The following is a 21,830-nucleotide window of genomic DNA, read 5'->3' as shown; positions in this document are numbered from 1 at the left end:
AGGAGGCTATAAAGGCATGAGAAAACAATAATTATGCCTCTTCTAGACAACATCTTTAGAGGATTTGGGTCTTTCCCCTCTATTGGCATTGTAGCAGCTCCATGGAGAAAAGTGGGAGGGAAAGCACTGGTTAAATGGCAAAAATCCAAATTAAATTTAGGTACAAAGACTTTGGTGGAACATATTTGTTTGCAATTTCAATGATTCTCCCCAGTCACTCACACACCATCACCTGAGGGGCTGGGCCCAGGCAAGGAAACAAGGGGTCCATGAGTGCTAAAGATGTGCTTCTCTCCAGGCCTTGGCTCTCCCAGCTGGCACTGGCACTGCTGTCCTCAGCTGCCCCTCTCACAGGACATATGGAGTGTAAATGGTGAGCATTCACAGGCTAATGAAACAATATTTTCTGTTCATTAATCAGGTGAAGACCACAGAGCCCTCAAAAGTGCCCCCAATGTGTTTGATGGGCCTCACCTGGCACATGCGCCACTCTGAAAGCACTGAGCACTGCACCTCTCCCATCCTTCAGGAGATGCACTGCATCCTTCAGATCCTTCAGAGAGCACTGCACCTCTCCATCCTTCTGGTGGTGAACCCAGAGCCCTCCCTGTGACCATCACACCTCTCCCATCCTTCTGGTGGTGAACCCAGAGCCCTCCCTGTGAGCACCACACCTCTCCCATCCTTCTGGTGGTGAACCCAGAGCCCTCCCTGTGAGCACCACACCTCTCCCATCCTTCTGGTGGTGAACCCAGAGCCCTCCCTGTGAGCACCACACCTCTCCCATCCTTCTGGTGGTGAGCCCAGAGCCCTCCCTGTGAGCACCGCACCTCTCCATCCCTCTGTGGAGCCCTGGGTTCTGGTGGTGAACCCAGAGCCCTCCCACTGACTACCATGGAGCCCCCAGCTCACAACCAGGAGGCAGCAGAAGTCCTTAGCTCAGAGCTAAATAATGCTGTGTGCAGCAAGAACAAAGCAGCTGTGCTGGAGCTGCTGGAGCGAGGGGCAGATGTGAATTCCAAGGTGGGCAGTGGCTGGACACCCCTGCAGAGCGCAGTGAGCACCGGTGAGGTGGAGCTGGTCCGGCTTCTGCTGGACAGGGGAGCCTCTGTGCATGCCAGGAAGGACAATGGGGGCACTGCCTTTACTGAGGCAGGGATTGCAGGGAACGTGGAGGTCCTGGAGCTCCTCCTGGAGCGTGGCTCAGACATCCACGAGCAGGACATCAACGGCTTCACAGCCTTCATGGAGGCCGCGTGGTACGGGAGGGAGGAAGCCTTGAGGTTCCTCTACTGCAGAGGGGCAAAGGTGAATTTGGGGAGGGAGCCCAGCCAGGAGAAAGTCAAGCTGCACAAAGGAGGGGCCACAGCGCTGATGGACGCTTGCAGGGAGCGCCACTTCTCGGCTGTGAAAATCCTGGTCCAGGAGATGGGGGCTGACGTGAACATCCGTGACAACAGAGACAGGAATGCCCTGATCCATGCCCTAAAGAAGGGTTCAGACAAAAGAAAGGACGTGTCACCTGTGCCCATAGTTCATTTCCTGCTGGAGCACGGTGTGGATGTGAAGAGCAAAGATGAATGTGGGAAAACTGCCCTCATCCTGGCTGTTGAGATGAAGAGCCTGGAGCTGGTGACAGCTTTGCTGGAGAAGGATGAGATAGATATTGATGATGCAGATGAGGAAGGCAACACAGCCCTGATGGTGGCTGTGGAGAAAGATGATCACAGAATAGCAAAGTTGTTGTGCGAAAAGGGAGCGAGGACGGATCGTGGGAACCTGATTGCAGTTGCCAGGAGGAATCGTTCTCCCAGCATGGAAAATCTTCTTCGTGAGCACAAGGTCAGGTTTGTTCCAGAAATGCCCAGAGCATGGGAGCCACACAGCAAACGCTGGAGGGATCAGCTGAAAAGCCTTGATCAAATGTATCGCCCCATGATTGGCAAACTGAAGACATTTCCATACAGCAAGCAGAAAATTCAGGATGATATCTACCTCGGGCTCCATGGGGGGACAGAGGTGGCAGTGCAAATAACTTGCAGTGCAGAAGGCGACAGAGAGAAAGAGTTCCTTGAAAAATGTTCTCACAGCGAACATCTACTGAAGCTCTTCCAGTCTGAGAAGGAAAAAGGCTGCATGTTCTTGTGCTTCCCACTCTGGGAGAAAAACCTCCAGGAGCACCTGCACGACCCTGAGGGCCAGAAGAATTACAAAGCTGCTCTGAAGACCATCTTCCAGGCACTCAGAGAGCTACACTCCCTTGGGTTTGCTCATCAGGATCTACAACCCGGGAACTTCGTAATAGGTTACGTTTTGATTTCCTTATACTTTCATTTTGCTTTCTTTATGTTTTCATTTTGCTCTCCCTGAAGTTTAGAGAAGAAGGTGCCTCACAGCTGTCTGTAAAAGTAGAGATGTCTTTGTGCTGAATGGGGTGGCTTTAGATCTCTGTGGTGCTGTTCGCAGGGGTCCCAGGACAAGGGAAGAGAGGAGAACCTTGACTCCATGTTTCAGAAGGCTGATTTATTATTTTATGATGTATATTATATTAAAATATACTAAAAGAATAGAAGAAAGGATTTCATCAGAAGGCTTGAAAGGAAAGGAATGGAATGATAATAAAATCTTGTGACTGACCAGAGTCTGAGCCAGCTGGACTGTGATTGGCCATGAATTAAAAACAACCACATGAGACCAATCACAGATCCACCTGTTGTATTCCACAGCAGCAGATAACCATTGTTTACATTTTCTTTCCGAGGCCTCTCAGCTTCTCAGGAGAAAAGATCTTAATGAGAGGATTTTTCATAAAATATGTCTGTGACAGATCTCCTCTTTAAATAAGTACAGATAGGTTCACAGAGAGAACAAGCTTACACATCCCATTAGCTCTGCCCACCACTCCAGGGCTCTGCAGGCAGACCAACCCATCACAGGTGCCTCCAGAGAACTGTGTTTTAAAGAAGGGGCCATCCAGAAGTCAGCAATGGACCATATGAAGGTTTGCCACCTTTATTTGCTAACAATTTCTCTTATTTCCCCAGATTTAGGTGGCAAAATTTACTTGGCGGACTTTGGTAACAAAAGAAGGTTGATTGAAGGCCAAGAAGAACTTGTAAAGTCAGATCTACAGGTAAGTTCTCTGTGAACCAACCTGTGGTTTAAAATGTTGGGTGCTCTGTTTGAATTTCCAGCTAGAAAATGTTTTTGATTTGCGGGGAAATCGGTGTAGTGACAGGTGTTGCATAAGAGGGATGTTGGTTTGGATGCCCATCTCCTCTGTCCTGGTGCACACAGCTTCAAGGTTTGTGTTGGGTGCGTTGAGTCTTAACTTCTTTTTGCCAGGGTCAGGATTAAATGCATATAGATGGTAATTCTTGTTGGGACTCAGATGTTCAGTAGTTCTTATCTATACTGCAGTCTCACAAACCCTGAGTTCTACAGCACTTCACTCTAACAAACTAAAAATGGAGCCCTGTCTCTCTCTGTCTACAAGGCCTTTTAAGGATAAACTGTCCAGTTGAGAAATAACACCTAAATTATTTTTACTTTTAACCCAATGACCCAACCCACTTTTAATTATTTTCACTTTTAACCCAACCACCTATAGCCCACAACATGGACTTTTTTATCCAATTACACAAAACCACCTAAACCCATGGAGAAGAAGGTGAAGAAGAAGGACCAGCCTCTGCCCTAAAACCTCCATCTTGCTTTATATTTATTACTATAGTCTAAACCCTTAAACTCTAAGCTTTCCACCATGTGATATTACACACTTTTAATCAAACTACACACCCATAATCTCAGTTTTATCATTCAACTTTGGAAGCCTTCTCCGTGGCTTCAGGTGAAACGCAGTGTTCTCTTGGGGGTCAGTGCCTTTCAGCACAGAAAGGGTAATGAGATGGGATAAAAGTCTAAAATTCTCAGTGACCAGGGTTCCAACAGGTGTGTATTTTATAATTCTGAGCCTCTGCAGGGTTTGGGGATATGAGTCCTCTTCCACAGGGCTGGAGGCTGGGTGCCAGTGGCACGGGAGCAGTGATGTCTCTTTGCAGGCCCTGGGCAGGCTCGTGCTCTACATTTTATCAGGGGGTAGGAAAACCCTCCAGGAAGTTGGAATTGAGGATTTGGCTCCCAATTCCCCAGATTACACAGAGGCTCTGGACCTGGTACAAAGCCTGTCTTCTCCTGATGAACGAGGCTTGGAAGGGTTGAGCAAACATCCCTATTTCTGGAGCATTCAGAGGTAAGGCCTGGGAGTACAAAGGAGGTGGAATTTTGCTGTGGGAATTGCCTGTAGTGCTGGGAAATCCCACTGGGAGATCCCACTGCAGCTAATGAAGCTTCTCATCCCACAGCAGGTTCAACTTCCTGAAGAGTATATGGAATAAAATCAAAGATGACCAAAACCAAAAAAGTATTTTTCAAGATCCTAATGTCACTAAGAAAGCTTTTCCTTATCCACAGTGGACCAAAACGGTAATCCTCTTGAATTTGGGTTGGTATCAGGCTTGAGCTGGACATTCAGGCAGAAGATTTTCTGAGTGTTTAAAAATGGAACTGGAAAAAGTAGCCCCACACAAAATACAGACAACTGGAAAAAACAATTCAGTCGAATTCTTTTGCATGTAGTCAGAGGATGTTGATACTAAAGGGAGCTCTGCTAACTGGGGTGATAAAAGGGGTTGATCATTCTCAAGTTGGCTGGCAAATCTTCGAAGTCTATTGGGTTTTGTGGGGTGCGAAAGGCAGGGAATAATCTGTGTGCCTTCTTTCAGATTGACAAAGATATTTTACATGCCATGGAAAACCCCAGGAATGCAAAACCTACCAAATACAGAAATAATGTCACCCAACTGCTGAGGCTCATGAGAAACATGGATGAACATAAAGATGAAAAGTAAGTGTTCTCATCCTTGCCCCTGCCATAGAGTCAGAGAATATCCTGATCTGGAGAGGACCCTCAAGGATCACCAAGTCCTGTCTTTGCCCAGGACAAGCCCAAGAATCCCCACCACGTGCTTGAGAGATCTACCCAAGATGAAAGTGAAAGACAGATGGAGGTGTTGGAGCATTAGCCAAAAAAAAAAAAAAAAAAAAAAAAGAAAAAAAAGGATTGAGGAGTAGAAAAGTTGCAGCTCTGGGATTTCTAGGAAACCTCTCCAAGTCATGAGAAAGTCTCTCTGGAATGGCTTTTTTTCTGCAAGGACATCCTCCCCTTGGACAGGCTTTAAAAATCCTGTCTGCTTTTGTTCTCTTTCAGGATCACCAACAAAATAGGAGACTATGCTGAGTATTTCCTGGAGACTTTCCCAGAACTCACCATGTATGTGTACAACAGCTTACGGCAGAACTCCAGGTGCAGCCACCTCGCAGACTTCCAGGAGCCTTCTCTATAGCATGGCACTGCCTCCTGCCCCATGTCTGATCCACCATCACTCCTTTTATTTCTTATTTATTCACCTCAAAAAGAGCTGAAGAGGTGGGTAAGGAGATGGGATAAAGCACATCCAGGGACAGAGTATGGAGGACTTGAATTCGGAAAAATTCCAAAGAGTCTGGTCTAACAACCACGAGCTTTGTATGCTCTGATTTGCACTGTGATTGTATGTTGCTTATGAAAGTATTTTTGAGGTGTTAAAAAGATTGGGTTTTGTGGGGGGTTTTTTTGTGTTTTTTTTTTTTTTAGTGTTTTTTTTTGTTTGTTTTTGTTTTTTTTTTTTTTCCGTGTGGTTTTGTTTCTTTGTTTGTGGGTTTTTTGTTTGGTGGTTTGTTCATTTTTGGGCAGGCTTTTTGTTTGTTTTTTTTTCTTTGTTGGTTTGGTTTCTTTGTTTTTTGGGACATTTTTTTGTTTGTTTTTTGGTTTTTGCGGGGTTTTGTCCCAAACTCCTATCATTGATTTTTAATGACCCCATGCAGAAACAAACTTGAAATAAACTCAAATAAAAAAATATGAGCCTGCACTGTGGCTGAGGCACTTACCTTAATGGTAAGAAATGAGTGAGTTTTCTATTATGACTTCTTTTTGTCATTCTCATCTACAAAATATGCTGTGTTTAAAAGAGATCCATACAAATATTTCATTGACATGCTTTAAACATCACTGCTTATTGTCCCAGTGGGAAGAAATAATGTCAGGGCTCTGTTTTGATCAGCATTTTCTCTTGTGGGAAAATCTACTTTTTATTTTGGTCCTACGTAGAATCCATCCCAACTGAAACCCTTCCAGAACAGCACCTGAGCTATATTTTAAGGGATATGGTGATTTCGTTGCTGTCCTCATGTCATTGAGGGGAGAATCCTGCTGTGGCAGGTGCAAAAGGGCACCCTGGCTGGGGAGGCACTAGGAGCTGGCACAAGATTTTGTTGTTCTGCTGTTACACAACAGGCAACCTCAAAACAGAGCAGTGACTAAACCCAGCCAGGCTGTGATTTATCTCTCTGGGGTGATCTGGCTGCTGAGAAGAATTTCCAGGGATTGCTCCTGTGCTCTGTTCTGGTGTCAGAGAAGAGAGCTGACCCATGCACAGCATCTGCAGAGCAGACTGCTCCTGGAGCATCAGTGACACAGCTTTCCCGAAGAAGCTTCTTGAAAAACACGCCTCGGTGGCACAGACACATCTGTACTCACACTGGATCATTTCAGCTCTTCCTGTGGGGTTCCAAGGAGAGCTTGATTGAGCTTTTTCACCAAAAGAGTCGAGAAATGAAGAGCTACTCAAAAGAGGGAAAGCAGGAGTTTATATATGGATTTTGAGGGGCGGAGCAGAACACCAGGACCAATGGGATGAGGGCACAGGGGTGGAAGGACCAATGGGATCCATGAAATCTGCATCTCACAGCAAGGCATGCTGGGAGAAGACTTTTCCTCACCCTAACAAGTGGGGTTATGGGTTGAGGGGTTTTTTTGGGTTGTGACTTTTTTCACACATCAACCCATGGGAGGGATGGATGCAGGACTGGAGCAAAGCTGTTGGTCTCTTTCTCCAGGCAGCACTGACAGAACCACAGCACACAGCCTGAAGCTGCACCAAGGGAAATACAGGCTGGATATCAGGAAAAAGTTTTTCACAGAAAGGGTGATAAAGTTCTGGAATGGCTGCCCCAGGGAGGTGCTGGAGTCCCCATCCCTGGGTGTGTTTAACAAAGCCTGGATGTGGCACTGGGTGCCAGGGTTTAGTTGAGGTGCTGGGGCTGGGTTGGATTTGATGACCTTGGAGGTCTTTTCCAACTCATTAATTCTGTGAATTCTGTGAAAAAACACCAGGCTGCCTCTCCCAGGAGGATGGGCCAGTGAGACAGCAGGCAGGATGGAAAAGGATGGAAACTGCTGGGCAGTGCTGCAGCTGGTGGTGTGGCAATGCCTGGGGCACAGCCCAAGGATGGAGGTGTCCTGAGGAGCTGGGGGCAGAACCAGCTGCCAGAATTAGTGCTGTGGTCTGTCCCAGCATCAATGGCCATCTGAGAGGTGCTGCCTTTGCCTTAGGGGTGTGATTTGACCCCACACACTCCATTGCCCTGCCGTCCTGCCTGCATTTGCTGTGCCTCTGCCTTTCTCCTCTGCTGGGGCTCCCCAGGACAGCTGGCTGAGCCCAGTGATGGGCTCAGGTGCTGCCTGTCCTGGCTCTGGCATGCTGAGGATGCACATGCTTGTGTGCACAGGGATGCTCCCAGCTCCCCGTGGCTCATCTGCTGCTCTGAGGAACAAACCCACAAAGCAGCCTGCAGAACAGAGGCAGCGCAGTCAAAGCTGCTCTTAGGATTTGGTTTTGCTGTGCTGAGCTTCAGGCACATCTGTGAGGCCTTAGAGAGCTCACAAAAACACAGCAAGGTTTTGGGGCTGAAAGCTTTCATGGCAAAATCAACTTCCAGCACAGCAGTTCTGAGACTTGGTCACATTTTGTGTTGTAGGAATGGTATCAGCTTCCCAGGCCCTTCAGTTAAATAAATGTTCTTGGGTTTGGGTATTTTTGATCCTCCAGAGGCAAAGTGTTGATAATCAGAACTGATAAATATGAAACATGTTGTCCTCTGCCTTCAAATGCACCTGGTGTTATTCCCAGGATGGATTCTTCTAGGATCTGGGATTAAAAAGTGGATAAAAATAGCTCAAAATTACAAAGCTGAGAGCTTGCCTCTGACAAACTGATAAAGGTTGTGGTCTTTTCTTCACAAGGTCCAAGGAATATTTGTGGTTTCTGCAGCTTCCTGGTGACTTGGCAAAGTCACTTTGACTCAGTTTCAGCTGGGTAGAATTAAGGCCTTTGCTATGATTCGGTTAGTGCTTTATAAACACACACTGGCTTAAAAAAACCCCAAAAAACAAAAAAAAACCCACCCCAAAACCCCAAACCTCACCAAAAAAAGCATGCTGAAGCCCCAGTCAGACAGGAGCTGATTTTTGCTGGAAATCCAGAAAGGCTTTTGCAAAGCAGGCCCCATCTCAGCACCCAGCTAAGTGAACCAAATGGGCTCTCTCAGCCTTGCTGCCCACAGGAAGTATTTCACTTGTGTGGGAAGGTGAGGAGCTGAGGTGCATTTCCCAGATCCACGTGAGGAGGGAGATTTGTGTGGTGTTCCAGCTGCAAACATGGACCTCCCTGCCAGGGCTGTGAGCTGCTGTGCTGCCACCAGGTAAGCTGGAGGATGCTGTCAGTTGCTTTATTTTTAGGTTTCTTCTTGCTGGGTGCAAACAATTCCCTGTGTCCAGGCTGCTCAGCTTCCTTGGATCACATCTGTGTGGGTGTTGTTTTGGGAGGGCTGAGCTTCCCTTAGGGCCTGCAGGGAAGGGAGAGATGCTGCATCAGTGGCTGCTGGTGCTGAAGGCAGGTGAGGGTGATCAGGGAGCAGCACGGGGCCCTGTGTGTGCCCAGGGAGAGTTCTGGGGATGGAGAGGGATCAGGAAGGTTCCCAGGGTGGAGTTTTGGGCATGGAGAGGGATCAGGGTTGCTCCCAGGGAGGAATTCTGGGCATGGAGAGGGAATAGGGATGTTCCTAAGGAGGAGTTCTGGGCATGGAAAGGGACCAAGGATGCTGCCAAGGAGGAGTTCTGGGCATGGAGAAGGATTGGGGATGCTCCCAAGGAGGAGTTTTGGCATGGAGGGGGATCAGGGATGCTCCCAGGGAGGAGTTCTGGGCATGGAGAGGGATCAGGGAGGCTCCCAAGGAGAATTCTGGGCATGGAGAAGGATCAGGGAGGCTCCCAAGGAGGAGTTTTGGCATGGAGAAGGATCATGGGTACTCCCAGGGAGGAGTTCTGGGTATGGAAAAGGACCAAGGATGCTCCCAAGGAGGAGTTCTGGGCATGGAGAAGGATCAGGAAGGTTCCCAGGGAGGAGTTCTGGGCACAGAGACTCTGTGCAGCAGCTGGGAGTTTCTGTGGCTGTTTCTCGAGCTAGTGGGGCTGCCCAGCATCCTGCACCATCCCCTGTGATTCAAGGGAAGCACAGGCTGTGCTGCTGGGCTCTGGAGGAGGAGAGCACCCCTGGGAGCACCTACCCAGCCTGCAGGGCGGGCTCAGTGAGCGAGGGCCTCTTCTCCCCACTGGCATCTGCAGCTGAGGGAAAGAACAGCACAGAGTTCTCACCAGGGCTGCTGCAGGGAGCCCTCCAGCCCAGCTGCCATCCCCACAGCCCTCAGGAGCAGGAGGGCTCCATTCAGTGCTCCATTCAGTGCTTCCTCACCTTTTTGCTCCTCTGGAGGCTCAGTTTTCTTTGGGGGCCGTGGTAGCAGGAGCCCAAGGCCATCTGACATGTTGTAGGAAAGGAGAGCCTTTTTACCTGGTGAGGGGAGAAACATGCAGTGCTCTGGTGGCAAAAGAGGGGGGACAGCACTGGTGTCCCCCTCAAATTATTTGAGGTTACCCAGAGCACAAGGAAGGATGGCTGAGCAAGGACTTGACATTGAAACAATTTGGGGGTGATATGTCCCACCCTGGCTCTGTGGCAGAAATGGGAGATTTTAAATTATTTTTAAAATATTATTTAAAAATATTTTTTTTTTTTAATACAGGCTCATTAGGAGGTTTGTCCTCAAATTTTCTTTGGACACTGTTTACTAATTCAGCTTATGCATTTCTCAGCTGCCAAGCTGAAGCATTCTGAACCACATCCGTGTATGACTGAGAAAACAAAGTGGAAAAAGAATTTTTCTACAAAAAGAAAGGTGTGCCAGGCTTTGTGCCTGCCTGGGAAGCTTGTCCCAGGAGTGCCCTGAGGACAGTGATGTTGGTGATGGCAGATGGGTCCCTGCCTGTTACCACCCAGCCCTGCTCAATCCACGTCTGCACAACCCTCAAAATAAGAGGAGAGGAGGTTTTTTCTGCATTTACAGGTGTTTTCCCCAGCAATTTCAGTGCTTTTTAAAAGGCAACAAAAGCAATTTTAATTTTTTTAATGACAGCTCAAAAGCAAGTTTTTATCTAAAGGTAATGTTTTTACCTGAAGGTAAAGTTTTACCTTTACCTAAAGGTTAGAAAACCAAGACCCTTAAAGAAAGATCATTGGTGGAAGCATAATATGCAGAAAAGTGTCTGGACATCAGCACAGTCAAACACAGCAGGTATTTTGGGTCACACATCTTGTCCCCTACATGCCAGGCAAGCTGAGGGGTTTTTTCCTGCCTGGCTGCTGTTAAAAATGTTCCTGTTTTTTCTGACCCCAAGTCTCACTCATCCCTGTGAGATGCAGCAAGGAGAGGTGGCTTGGGGAGTGTGGTCCCTGTGGGATTAATGCCCATCCTGGAGGGATCAGAGTCTTTTCTGTGTGTCCAGTGCAGTCACCCTGTGGCTGTGGTTAAACATGGGCTGTGCTGCTTGGCACTGCCCCAAGCCTTGCACTGATTTAAACACAGAATAATTTGTGTTGGAAGGGACTTTTCAAGGCCATCTTGTGCAGCCCCCAACACCTCCCACTAGATCAGGTTGTTCAGAGCCTCATCCAACCTGATCCTGAATATTCCCAGGGATGCGGCTGCCACAGCTTCTCTGGACAACCTAAACCAGTGTTTTACCACCCTCTAGTGTAAAAAACGACTCCCTATCTCTGATCTGAATCGGTTTGAATGTCACTCTCTCTGCTCCCTGGAGATCCTGGCAAACACTGGATAACTGCACTGTAACACAAGGTTTCTGCCTTGTCACCAGCTTGGAATACATCTGTGATACATGAGGTTTTTCTGGAGGTTTTTTTTTTTTTTGTGACTTTTGCATTAAAACAATGACTTTTGAGAAGGTCCTGGAAGACCTCTGTAACAAGGTGGAGACCCAAGCTGAAGAGTGGATGCTTTCCATGGGAATAGCCAGGGGGTGAGGTGGTGGGAGCTATGGACGTGGCCTGGCATTCCTGGGGCACAGGGCTGTGTCACCTCAGCCCTGCTGGGGAGCAGGAGCTCAAACACCTGCCTGGAGCCATACAAATCCTCGAACTCTGCTGCTTTTTAGCCAGAACTCGACAGTGATAAATGACAGGGGAGCAGAGCAGCAGCTTGCTGACGCCCACTCATCCGTCAAAGCAAGATTAGTATGTGCCTATTTTGGTTTCCCCTTTAATCAAAAATCAATTAGACAATTTCCAAATGAATATTCAAGCCAAGGAGAGGGCTGTCAGGCAGACTGACAGCGCTCAGCATCACTTTGTGTTTTCCAGTTTAGAGTTATTCAGTGTATCAAAACTAAACAAGGGGATGAGGAAGGAAAAAACATTTCTTTCCCTGGAGATGTCACCTGAAACCCTGATGGAGCTTATTCTCCACTCCAGATATTCCAAGCACCCTCCATGGAATGCCTGGTGTTTGGCTGCACAGTTGTTCTCCTTTTCCTGCTCCCTGCATTTGACTTGCAGCCCAAAAAGATTGGGGGTTTTTATTTCTGTTGCAGGGGGTGTGCCTGACTATTTTTAACTTGGCTATTGAAATAAATAGGAATTATGCAACAGCTCTTTGCACAGGAAGTCTCTGTGCTCACTTCCCTATTCACCAAAGAAAATTTCTAAAATCCCACTGGACAGTTTTGACTGGTTTTGACAGGGGAAAAAAAATTAATAATTTTCCATTCCATTTCCCCAGCAGGCCTGCAGCACATACACCCTCAAAGCTGTGTGAAGGAGGGGGTCAACCTAAAAGATGTCAGCACTGGGTGTTTCTGCACTGGAAGAACAAACCTGGAGCATGTTGTGTAGTAGAGGCAATGACCTCCAGCTTCTTGGGGCCAGGGCTCTTGGCTGCTTTGGAGGGGCTTTTTGCAGGTGCAGAGGCTGGAACCTTGCCCTCCTTGCGGCCACGGGAGCTCCTGCCTCCCTTGGGCTCCTGAGAGCTCTTCTCCTGTTGGACCTTGGAGCTCCTGCCTTCCTTGGGCTCCTGAGAGCTCCTCTCCTGCTGCTGGGCCTTGGAGCTCCTGTCCTGCTGTTGGGCCTTGGAGCTCCTCTCCTGCTGCTGGGCCTTGGAGCTCCTGCCTCCCTTGGGCTCCTGAGAGCTCCTGTCCCCCTCATCAGGGAGCTCAGAGTTCTCCTCCTCCTCCTCCTCCTCAGGGGTCCCAAACCTGCTGAGCCCTTGGTAGGCCTGAAAGGTCCTCATCACCTTCCAGGTGCAGAACCTGTGTGAGAAACAGCGGGGGCAGTGAAGCTCCAAGGAGACAATTCCAGCTGAGCTCCCGGGGAGGTTCTCGTCTGCATTTTCAGCTCACCCTTGGTCACCCTTTCCATCCTCCGCCCAGAATTCTTCCCTGGGAGCATCCCTGATTCTTCTCCATGCCCAGAACTTCCCCTTGGGAGCATCCCTGGTCCCTCTCCATGGCCAGAACTCCTCCCTGGGAGCCTCTCTGATCCCTTTCCATACCCAGAATACCTCCCTGGGAGCATCCCATGTCCCTCTCCATGCCCAGAACTCCTCCCTGGGAACCTCCCTGATGGCAGAGGAAGAAGTGGCTGGAGATACAGGGTGGCATGCCCAGAGCATCCTCCCCCTGGGCAGAGAGGGGATGGACAGGTACCTTCTCCAGAAGAACATCAGGATGGGGAAGAGGGTGACCTTGGCGTTGTGGTAGATGGCCCGGGTCAGCGGCCCCTTGGAGGATGAACGCCAGATGAAATCCCTCTCTTTCTGAGAGATGTTCACCTGGGCACAGAGGAGAGCAAAGCACTTTTCAGCACTCCTGATGTGATTTATTAAAAATATGGATATTGATCTAGTACCAATGTCCAGTTGTGACAGAAAAAAACTCTCTAACAGTTTAAAGTTGGAAAGTGGATGTTTATTGTGGGATAGGTCCCAAATACACACCTCAATTTACAGGTGATTACAGAGTCCTTTTATCTATACAAGTATTGAATACCCAAAATACAAATGCATGTTCATGACTTTGGTACATCCCATTCCCCACTCCATATGGTAATTAGTTCAAAAGCTATTAAGCATGAGTAGTTTGTTCCTTGAAATGAGTTGGTGGTCCCTTTCATGGGGAGGGATCCCAAAATGAGGAAGTAAATGAAGTCTTCCTCATTCTGACCTTTCCACCTTTTCAATGCAAATATAACAAATTAACCCTTGGTAGAACTCCTATTCCCCATCTTCAATTGGTTTCAGAACAGAGGAGGCCACAATTGTCTTATGTTCCTAAAAGCTATTTATCAGTTTCTATATGCTTCATTATAAACCCAGCTAACCAAACATTATGCTGACAAGCAATCAATTATTAGTTAACTACTCACTCTTAACTTCATCAAGACCTGCATTGATTTTGATTAACTCCAGTAAAGTTTATCTCTAATTAAAACCTCAGCTCCTATAAAATCCCTAAATTCTTTGAAGTTTATGTCTCGGATGGGGCCAGGTTTCTCTGCCTGACCCCACCTCAGCAGTCTCTAAGCTCAGACCCAAATTCCATCCTGGAATGCCAGCACAAGGACATGATCCCACCTGGATTTCTGTGGGAACCATTGTGCCTTCCAAAGGGGAGATGGCAGAGCTACTGGGGTGGGTGCAGTGGGAGGGGATGGTGGTGACAGTGGCCTCTGAGGAGTGAAAGGATTGGACTGGGGATGTGCAGCACCATCCTGGCACTCCAGGCCTGGCATTTCTCCAGCAGGTAATGCTGGAGAACCATCCCCATCTTCCCCCTCCTTATCCACATGCCTGTTTTCAATTTATCAGGGCCTGCTGGAGGACTGCTTCCCACCCCTCCCAGCCCATGTGGAAGGCCCAAGCTCCAGAGCACGCCCCAAATTCCCCCCAGCAGATCCAGACCCTCTTCCTCTTTCCCCACCACGGTTCCTAGCTGTGCCGCCATGGCCTTGAGCAATGAGCAGCCATCCTGGGCAGGTCCTGATGTCTCACCCTCAGCTTGGGGGGAATGTCAGAGTTCAGGAAAAGTTTGCTGATGATCTCAAGTTTCTTCTTGAGAAAGGAACTGTAGTTTCCTGACTCTGTGTTCTGGGGGTCTGCATCTTCCATGCCATCAGCCAGCTTGGAAAACCTGCAAAGGCACGTGGGGTCTTGCTCTGAGACAAGAGCTGCTTAACTGCTAGGCTAGACACTCGTGTTCTTGCTTAATTTGGTGTGGGAAGTGGATTTGTAGAAAATTCTTAAATCCCTTTGGCTTTGCAAAAAATACTAAGTACTTTAGAGAAATAGAACTATGAAAGATGCATTATAGTGGGACCCACAAGGGGTAATTTTAGATGATTGGCTTTAAGGCATTTACAGCATGGTGTGGCTAAAGCTGATAGGCCAAGAAATTCTTATAGTTTATTGTAATTAACAAATAATTGGCTTCTGATTGTGATGGCATGAATTATAACATCTGTATGGTCTTCCCCTCACTTGAGACTGAAGATGTAATAACAGTTTTTAAAATGACTCTCAGTTGCCCCATCTCTGGGTCAGAAAAGTGCTTAATCTGACAATTTGGTATTTGCTTGGCCAGGAAAAGCAATCCTCAACCCTCAATGCTCAATCCTCAAAGCAATCCCATGGAGCAGTGACACAAGAGGTATGGAAAGTCACCTCCCTCTTCTGCTGCCCTCGTGGTCACAGGGTTCACCTGGGGCAGGTGATGTTCTCCCTTTTTGGGAAAAGAGGAGGACTAAAAGATGGGGATTTGCCTGTTGTGGGGGTATTGGCTGCTTAGAGGTTTGCAGGGCCATGGATTGGGCTGAGAGGTTTGTTGGGAACATGGACAAAGTCAAGGAAGAAATGCCGCCACAGCTGGGACATCCAGAATGGTGTAGCCAAATGCTGAATTGCTAGGGACTTCCAAAGCAAAAGGATTTCAAATAGGAACCCTGAGCCAGGGGATGACTGCAGGCTTTGGGGCTTTGGACGTCTCCATCAGAGATGGGTTTGGGCCAGAGCCAAGGCAGGCTGGTGCCAAGGCCAAGTTGGATGGAACTCTGAGCAACCTTGTCCAGAGGGACACATCCCTGCCCAAGGCAGGGAGCTGGAACGAGATGACCTTTAAGCTCCCTTCCAACCCAAACCATTCTGGGATTCTGTACCACCAGGTGCCCAAGCACCTAGAAGAAGGTGGAAGCAGAACTTACCTGTCCATCTCCAGGTAAAAGCGGAGGTCATCCACGAGGAAGTTGACAATGATGATCTGTTTGTCCAAAATGCGGCGTTTGATCAGCGTCACCTGCTGCTGCTGGCCCTTGCCCTTGCCCTTGCCCTTGCGGGGGCTCTTGGCAGGACTCTTGGCAGGACCTTTGCTCTTCTTCTCCTTGACAGGCAAGTCTGAGTCAGGGGAAGAGATGCTGTGTGCTGCTGCCCAGCACTGGGTTTGCTCCTTCACCCTATCTGGGCTTCCCTTAGCTGCATGCAATTTCCTGGGGCCCTTTCTACCCCTGTGAGCTACACCTTCCCTCTGGCCTGGTGATCTCCTTCCCTCCTCCTCTTTGCATCCACAGAGTGTTTATGTTCACTGTTTCCATAGGGAATGGCCTGTTGGTAAAGCCTGCTGCTCTGTCTAGCTGTTAGCCCTGACAGAGCCCACAAGCAGATAATGAGTGAGGATGAAAGGGAAAAAATCTGTTTCCCCCATATACAAAATTCTCTTATGGGGTTTCTGTGTGTTTAGTAGATTACTTTTCTAGTTGCTTTTCCTGTCTCCTCTCAAACCTGTGCATAAACTTTCTGTTCAGGCCAGCTCCCTGTTACCCAGAAAACAATTTCCTTTTGTTTGTTTTTCTGGCCTGTCTCACCTTAGCTCCATTTACTGTTTCCTGGTTTGGGTTGTTTTTGGCTTTTTTTTTCAGGCAGGGATGCAAACTTGCATATACAACATTGCTTGAGAGAGATGCAACAGCATAACAGGGCACTAAGTGACGGTGGTGGGAGGTAAGGAACAGGTTTTCTCCAATTTCTTCTCTACCTAAACCCAGGGGAGGGAGGAGCAGGGGTGGAGGGACACCGGACATACTTTCCCTCTTGTTTCTTCGCTCCTGACGGAGAAAATCCTGAAATTCTGCGCAGCGTGTTTGATTCTTCATGTCCCTCCTGAACTTGCAGAAGCTCCTGACAAGCTCCCGGATGGCAGCCCAGGCCCATGCCTGTGGGGACACAGCACAGGTGGCATCAGCCAGCGTCACCGTCATATTTTCTGGAAAAATCCCTTTTGCCCAGGATTTCTTCTCCTGGGAAGCTGAGAAGCCTCAGAGAAAAATGAAAACAATAATTATCTGATTCGCTTCTCCTGTGTTTTGCTGCTTTGGAATGTGGTTTGGACATTGTTTACCAACCGGTCATAGTTTGACTGGTTTCATGGGAATTGTTTTAACTTAATGACAAATCACAGCCAGCTGTGTCAAGGCTCTGCAGAGAGTCACAAGTTTTCCATTAGTATCTTGTTAAGCCTTCTGGCTGTATCCTTTCTCTATTCTTTAGTATAGTTTTAGTACAGAGTCTTTAATATAATAAATATAATAAATACAATACAATAATAAATTAGCTTTCTAAGAACATGGAGTCAAATTTAAGGATGGCCAATTGGACAGGAGCCAAAAAGTCCCACCTGAGCAATTTACTAGAAGAAGAGAACAAAGAAGCCAATGGCTTTTGTGGGGTGTTTTACCAGGAGCAAAAACCTCTGGAATCTGGCTCGCTTTTTCTCTGTAAAAAGTCTTGTTATTTTACCTTTTTAAATTTTTTTTTTTTTGTTTCCAACACTACCACAGAAGCCATCCTGCTGATTTTACGCCTCAAAAGGTAGCTGAGCTATCTTGGGCGGGAAATAGATCTCCAAGAGCTCATGAGACCTGGCTCAAGGAGAGCCCTATTTCAGGGAGCCTTTCCCTGCTGCCTTTCTGCAGCTCTCCAAGTCTGACCCCCTCACCCCATTTATGTGGCAGCCCTTGTCTCCCAGCACCTCCTCTCTGCCTTGCCTGGCAAACACCCTCAGCCTGGAGCACACAGGAATGTCTTTCCTCACCATCCTTGGTGTCTTGAGGTCCCCTGTCCCATCCTGCACAAACCGAGGACGCCTCGACCTGGGCTTTTTGTTCCAGGGCAACAAATCCTGCTGCTGATCCTGCTGCTGATCCTTCCTCCTCTGCTTCTGTTTTTTCTCCTTCTCTGTCTTTTTCTCCTTCTCTGTCCTTTTCTCCTTCTCTGTCCTTTTCTCCTTCCCTGTCTTTTCCTGCTTCTCTGTCTTTTTCTGCTTCCCTGACTTTTTCTCCTTCTCCATCTGTTTCTGCTTCTTCTTCTTCTGATAGTAGGGTCCTTCCTTCTCTTCTTCATCCTCATCCGTATCTTCCTCGTCCTCCTCATACTCCTCACCCTCCTCCTCCAGCCTGCCAGATGGGAGAGCAGAGAGAGCATCAAGGGCAGCCAGAGGCATGAGGAGGGCACTGGTTTGATGGAAGAGGGGTTAAGGTGGGGAGCAGCTGATAGAGGATGGCCATGGGGTTGGGGTCCCACTGGATTTCTGGTCCTGGAGGAGGTTGGACAATGGTAGAGGGCACTAGGTACCCTCCCCTGCACTCTCTTCTTGCACATGGGAGTGTCTGTCCTGTTTATCTGCAGTGTTTCCTCCTCCAGTCCAGCAGCCTGCAGGCCCAGAAGTGATTTGGTAGGTTTGGGGTGAGGGTCTGGAATACCAATGCTGATGGGCCATAGAAAAATTAATTTAAAGCAGTTGTTGTCTGGCCCCTTGGGGTGGGATGGATGTTGGGCAGGGTGCATTTGCATAACTGGGCTGAAGAAATCAGCTCAGCCCAGGTGCTCAGGATCATTTTTCCATTTGCTTTATATCCCAGTGCTGGAGTAGTCCCAGGAGGTGAAATGCGAGTACGAGATTTAAGTATGATTTAAGTATGGCCACAGTGTGGTTTTAAGTGATTTTTCTGGGAATCTAAGCACTGCTCAGGTGGCATTCTGGGGGTTGATTGAGGATGAAGCGCACAAGATTTGCACAAGGTGTGAAGAGTAAATCTGAGCTGGGGGTGGGCAGTGTTAATTTTTCTCCTTTCCTTACTAATTCTGCAGTTTAAACCCACAGGCCACCCCACATCTAAGAGATTCAAATGAGCAAACAGAAAGCACTGGCACTACAGGGGAGCACTGGGAAACACCTGAAAGAGTGGGAGGAGCAAAGCTGTGTGCTGAGAGGTGCCAGACCTGCGTTTTCTAGCTTCCCTCTTCCTTGCAGCAGCAGCAGCATTCTCTCGAGCAATCCTCTCAGATGCAACAGCTGTGGGGACAGAAACAGGGCTGGCCTCTTCCCCAGGGGACAGCCAGAGGTGACACCTGGACCCTGGAGCCTCCACAGGGTGTCTCTGTGGTGACTCTGGCCCAGGAGACACCAAGGGAGCTCTTCACTACTGGGATACTGGGACACAAAACAGATGATGGACTTTGGACCTGGTTAGCTTAAGAGATTTGATAACAGGATGCCTTGGCAAGAGCAAACAGAACTTTAAGGATTAAATCAAGATTGCGGGAAGATTCAATCAGACGAGTTTACTGGAAAAAGAAAATTACATCAGACTTCTGCAGGCAAGAGAGGTTTAAAATGTGTAAGTTTGTTTATATGATTTTTAACCCAATCATTGCAGTAAAACATTATAAGCCTTCCTAAAACAGTGTATAAGCATTTGTAGTTGACAATAAAATTGGATTCTTTGATCACTTTACAGTCTCCCCATCTCTCACATCATCACTGATGCTTCACCTCTCATGGTCTGACCTCCTCAGCATCTGCTTCAGAGAAATCCCCCAGTGCCACCCTCCCTGGCTGGGTTAATGCCCCAGAGCACAGCCTGTGGTGGCTGGAGAGGCCTTTCCTTCTGAAGGAGTTCCCCAAGAGTGCTGGATATGTGGGAGCCCACGTGGACTCACCGAGTGCTGCCTTCGTGAGCTGCAGGAGCTCCTCTTCCCTGCTGGGGCTGCTCACAGCCAGCTCATCTGCTATCATCCTCTGGGATTCTGCAGCAGAGAGAGGAGAGGGGACACACCCCATGTCCATTACCACTGCTTACAACAGCCCTTCAGCACTGGCTCTGAGGGCTGGGTTTTGTCACTTTTCCTGTCCCCTTGTGTGTCCTGCTCAATGATCTACCTCTAACACTGCATTTCTTGGGTAAAACTGAGGGCTCACAGGCTACAGGGATGATACAGGTGACTGCTGCACCCTCAGTGCAGCTCAGAAAATTGGTGTCATTCCCAAAGAATTGCATGACAGAACAAAACTGAAGGGTTACACCAGTGGCACCAGCATGGGCAGTCCCAGCATCCTCAGAAGGCCAAAATGTGGAGCTGAGGTGACAGGAGCCACTGCTGGCTTTGGGCTTCAGCCACTTTGCTGCAGCTTTCATTTGCTCTGGTGATCCAGGACAATACAGGGATTTGGCATTTGGTGCCCCTGGTACTAGCAGGAGGGAATGTGGCTCTTGTCTAAAATCCCAGTGGACAGTTTTGACTGATTTTGACAGGAAACAAAAAGCTGCCAAAGCTTTAATTACAAATGAAGGCTCCCAGACCCACTGTACCAACCCACCCCATGATGTCCACCACCTGTTTAGGGCTACCACCAGAGCATAAACCATGTTTCACTGGCTTTAGCCAACATGAACCCCGCCAGGGATGGAGAGCCCCCTCTTACCATGGCTGCCCAGGAGCAGCTCCATCTCTGCCTGGATGGAGCCCCCTTTCTGCAGGTCCCGAGCCGCAAGCAATTGCCAGTGCTTGGAGGAGACCTCCTCCAAGCTCCTCGTGCCATGCAGGGCCTGGCTCAGCTGCAGGGCCTGGTTCATCCTCTGGGACAGGTGGAAATGTCCCCATCTGCCAGCAGCACGGCCTGGCACCTTGGCCATGGGGACATCCATGCCTGGAGCCTGTGGTGAGAACAGGGCAGGGTGACGGCACAGAGCACCTTGCCCATCTCCATCACTGGGCCCAGAATGCCTCAGGTTTGAACTTTTGTGCTTTTCAGATTCTGTGCTGCTTTAGTGTGTGGGTCTGGGCTTCATATGAGCTCTCTGCACAGAGCAGGGAGACAAAACAATTCCTGCTCCAGCTGGGCACCAAGGACAAATGATCCAAATCTCAGCCCAAGAGCACAAACAATGTGGGCTGAAGAAAGAAAAACAAGCAGGATGGGACTGCATGGGCTAAAGCTGTAACTGGACAATTAACTCCAATGTGCAAATGGAGCAGAACTTATAAAAGTGAGAGACCTCATGACCAGTTGTCCATTTTGTGACCATTTTGGTTCATGTTGGGTGCAGCTCTGGCTGGGCTCTTGTGCTGCCCAAGGTGGATCCATTGAGGCCTTTAATAAATCCCTGCTTTATTCTGTAGCTCTGTCCAATGTCTGTTCCAGCTCAGCCTGCACAAGGCATCACCCACATGTTTTACTGCACCTCAGACTCCAGACCTGCCTGGTTTAGACCTCTGCTCGAGCTTTAAGCAGTCTGGAAGGAATCTGTGAGAGCACAAAGCTCAGCTTAAGCTGGCTGGGGCGTACAGGCAGCCTGAGGTAGGCCAGACACAGCCTTGCAGCTTTCCTGAAGGGCTCAAAATCCCCTCAGGAGTGCTGGAAACAACCCTGAAGGTGTCCCCAGCAGCCTGGCACCCTGAAGGTGTCCCCAGCAGCCTGTGCTGTTTTCTTGGCTGCAGTTGGTGCCCTGGGAGTGCCTCCCTCCTTCCCCCAAACCTTCCTGCAGGCTTCGCCTCTCCCCAAAGACAAAAAGTTTGCACAGCTTGCCAAGCCTAAGGGGTAGAGTGGCTGATTTCTGGCTGGGAGCTGAGAGCAGACACCAAAAATAACCCTGCTAAGCTGGCAGCAGCTCCCCTGACAGTGGAGCAGCAGTGCCAGGGGGAGTTTGGCTCAGGGGATGGTGCCCACAGAGAGCAGGGCCCGACCCTGCTGAAGTGCTAATTGCACTCCCAGAGCAGCTCTGGCCTCACAGGGGAGATTTCCTCCACAAGAGGTGCTTAAAAAACCTGGGCAGATAATTAACTCCCCACTAAGAGCAGCTGGGAGCTGCCAGCTGACTTTGCTGACTTTTCCAAAATGCTCAGCTCTCCCTGGCTGAGGCTCTGGGAGCCAGGTCTTTGAGGACACCAAGCCCTGACAGCCTCTCCTTAACATGCCCAGGGATCAGCTGCTGATTTTACATTTCATTTTGGGAAAATGTTGGTTTGAAGAACACCACCTGCAGTGAGAAGAATTGCCTGCACAGGTACCAGTGCAGGTGGGATGCTCAGGGGGTTCTGCCTGCAAGGAGGTTTCTGCATGTAATGCTGGAATTTGGAGAGGTTTTATGGGATTTCTGATGCCAGGAGGAATAATAGTCTGGGAAGAGGGCTTGTGTGACTCTGATTTTGTATATCATCCT

General features: G+C 48.7%; 2 protein-coding genes across 2 annotated transcripts in view; one reads left to right on the top strand and one right to left on the bottom strand.

Moving 5' to 3' along the window:
- The first annotated feature begins 894 nt into the window (after positions 1-894).
- Positions 895-5,405, top strand: RNASEL (ribonuclease L). The gene is made up of 6 exons (XM_005492273.2): positions 895-2,305; positions 3,045-3,133; positions 4,062-4,252; positions 4,365-4,485; positions 4,785-4,906; positions 5,270-5,405. Exons 1-6 carry the CDS (start codon positions 895-897, stop codon positions 5,403-5,405), a joined length of 2,070 nt encoding a protein of 689 aa, XP_005492330.2.
- Positions 5,406-5,983: 578 nt separating this feature from the next.
- The window catches only part of RGSL1 (regulator of G protein signaling like 1), a 21,476-nt gene continuing 5,629 nt past the window's right edge, over positions 5,984-21,830 (bottom strand). Inside the window, exons 9-20 of the mRNA XM_074546585.1 lie at positions 20,093-20,324; positions 19,168-19,416; positions 18,610-18,802; positions 17,423-17,783; positions 16,153-16,544; positions 15,540-15,902; positions 14,335-14,473; positions 12,992-13,116; positions 12,165-12,595; positions 9,690-9,785; positions 9,505-9,562; positions 5,984-8,784 (exon numbers count right to left, since the gene is read on the bottom strand). Coding sequence (XP_074402686.1) covers positions 8,778-8,784; positions 9,505-9,562; positions 9,690-9,785; positions 12,165-12,595; positions 12,992-13,116; positions 14,335-14,473; positions 15,540-15,902; positions 16,153-16,544; positions 17,423-17,783; positions 18,610-18,802; positions 19,168-19,416; positions 20,093-20,324 — 2,646 coding nt within the window. The 3' untranslated portion in view covers positions 5,984-8,777. The remainder of the gene's footprint in view (positions 8,785-9,504; positions 9,563-9,689; positions 9,786-12,164; positions 12,596-12,991; positions 13,117-14,334; positions 14,474-15,539; positions 15,903-16,152; positions 16,545-17,422; positions 17,784-18,609; positions 18,803-19,167; positions 19,417-20,092; positions 20,325-21,830) is intronic.

Source organism: Zonotrichia albicollis, chromosome 8 (assembly GCF_047830755.1).
Source record: "Zonotrichia albicollis isolate bZonAlb1 chromosome 8, bZonAlb1.hap1, whole genome shotgun sequence".
NCBI lineage: Eukaryota > Metazoa > Chordata > Aves > Passeriformes > Passerellidae > Zonotrichia > Zonotrichia albicollis.
Note: the sequence above shows the minus strand (reverse complement) of the source record. Positions and strands in the feature narration are given on the sequence as shown.

Bases quoted from the DNA above. Each gene is read 5' to 3' on its own strand.
- RNASEL (XM_005492273.2), top strand. From the start codon at position 895: ATGGAGCCCCCAGCTCACAACCAGGAGGCAGCAGAAGTCCTTAGCTCA. The intron at 2,306-3,044 runs GTTACGTTTTGA...TTATTTCCCCAG, and splicing joins ACCCGGGAACTTCGTAATAG to ATTTAGGTGGCAAAATTTAC. The intron at 4,486-4,784 runs GTAATCCTCTTG...GCCTTCTTTCAG, and splicing joins ATCCACAGTGGACCAAAACG to ATTGACAAAGATATTTTACA.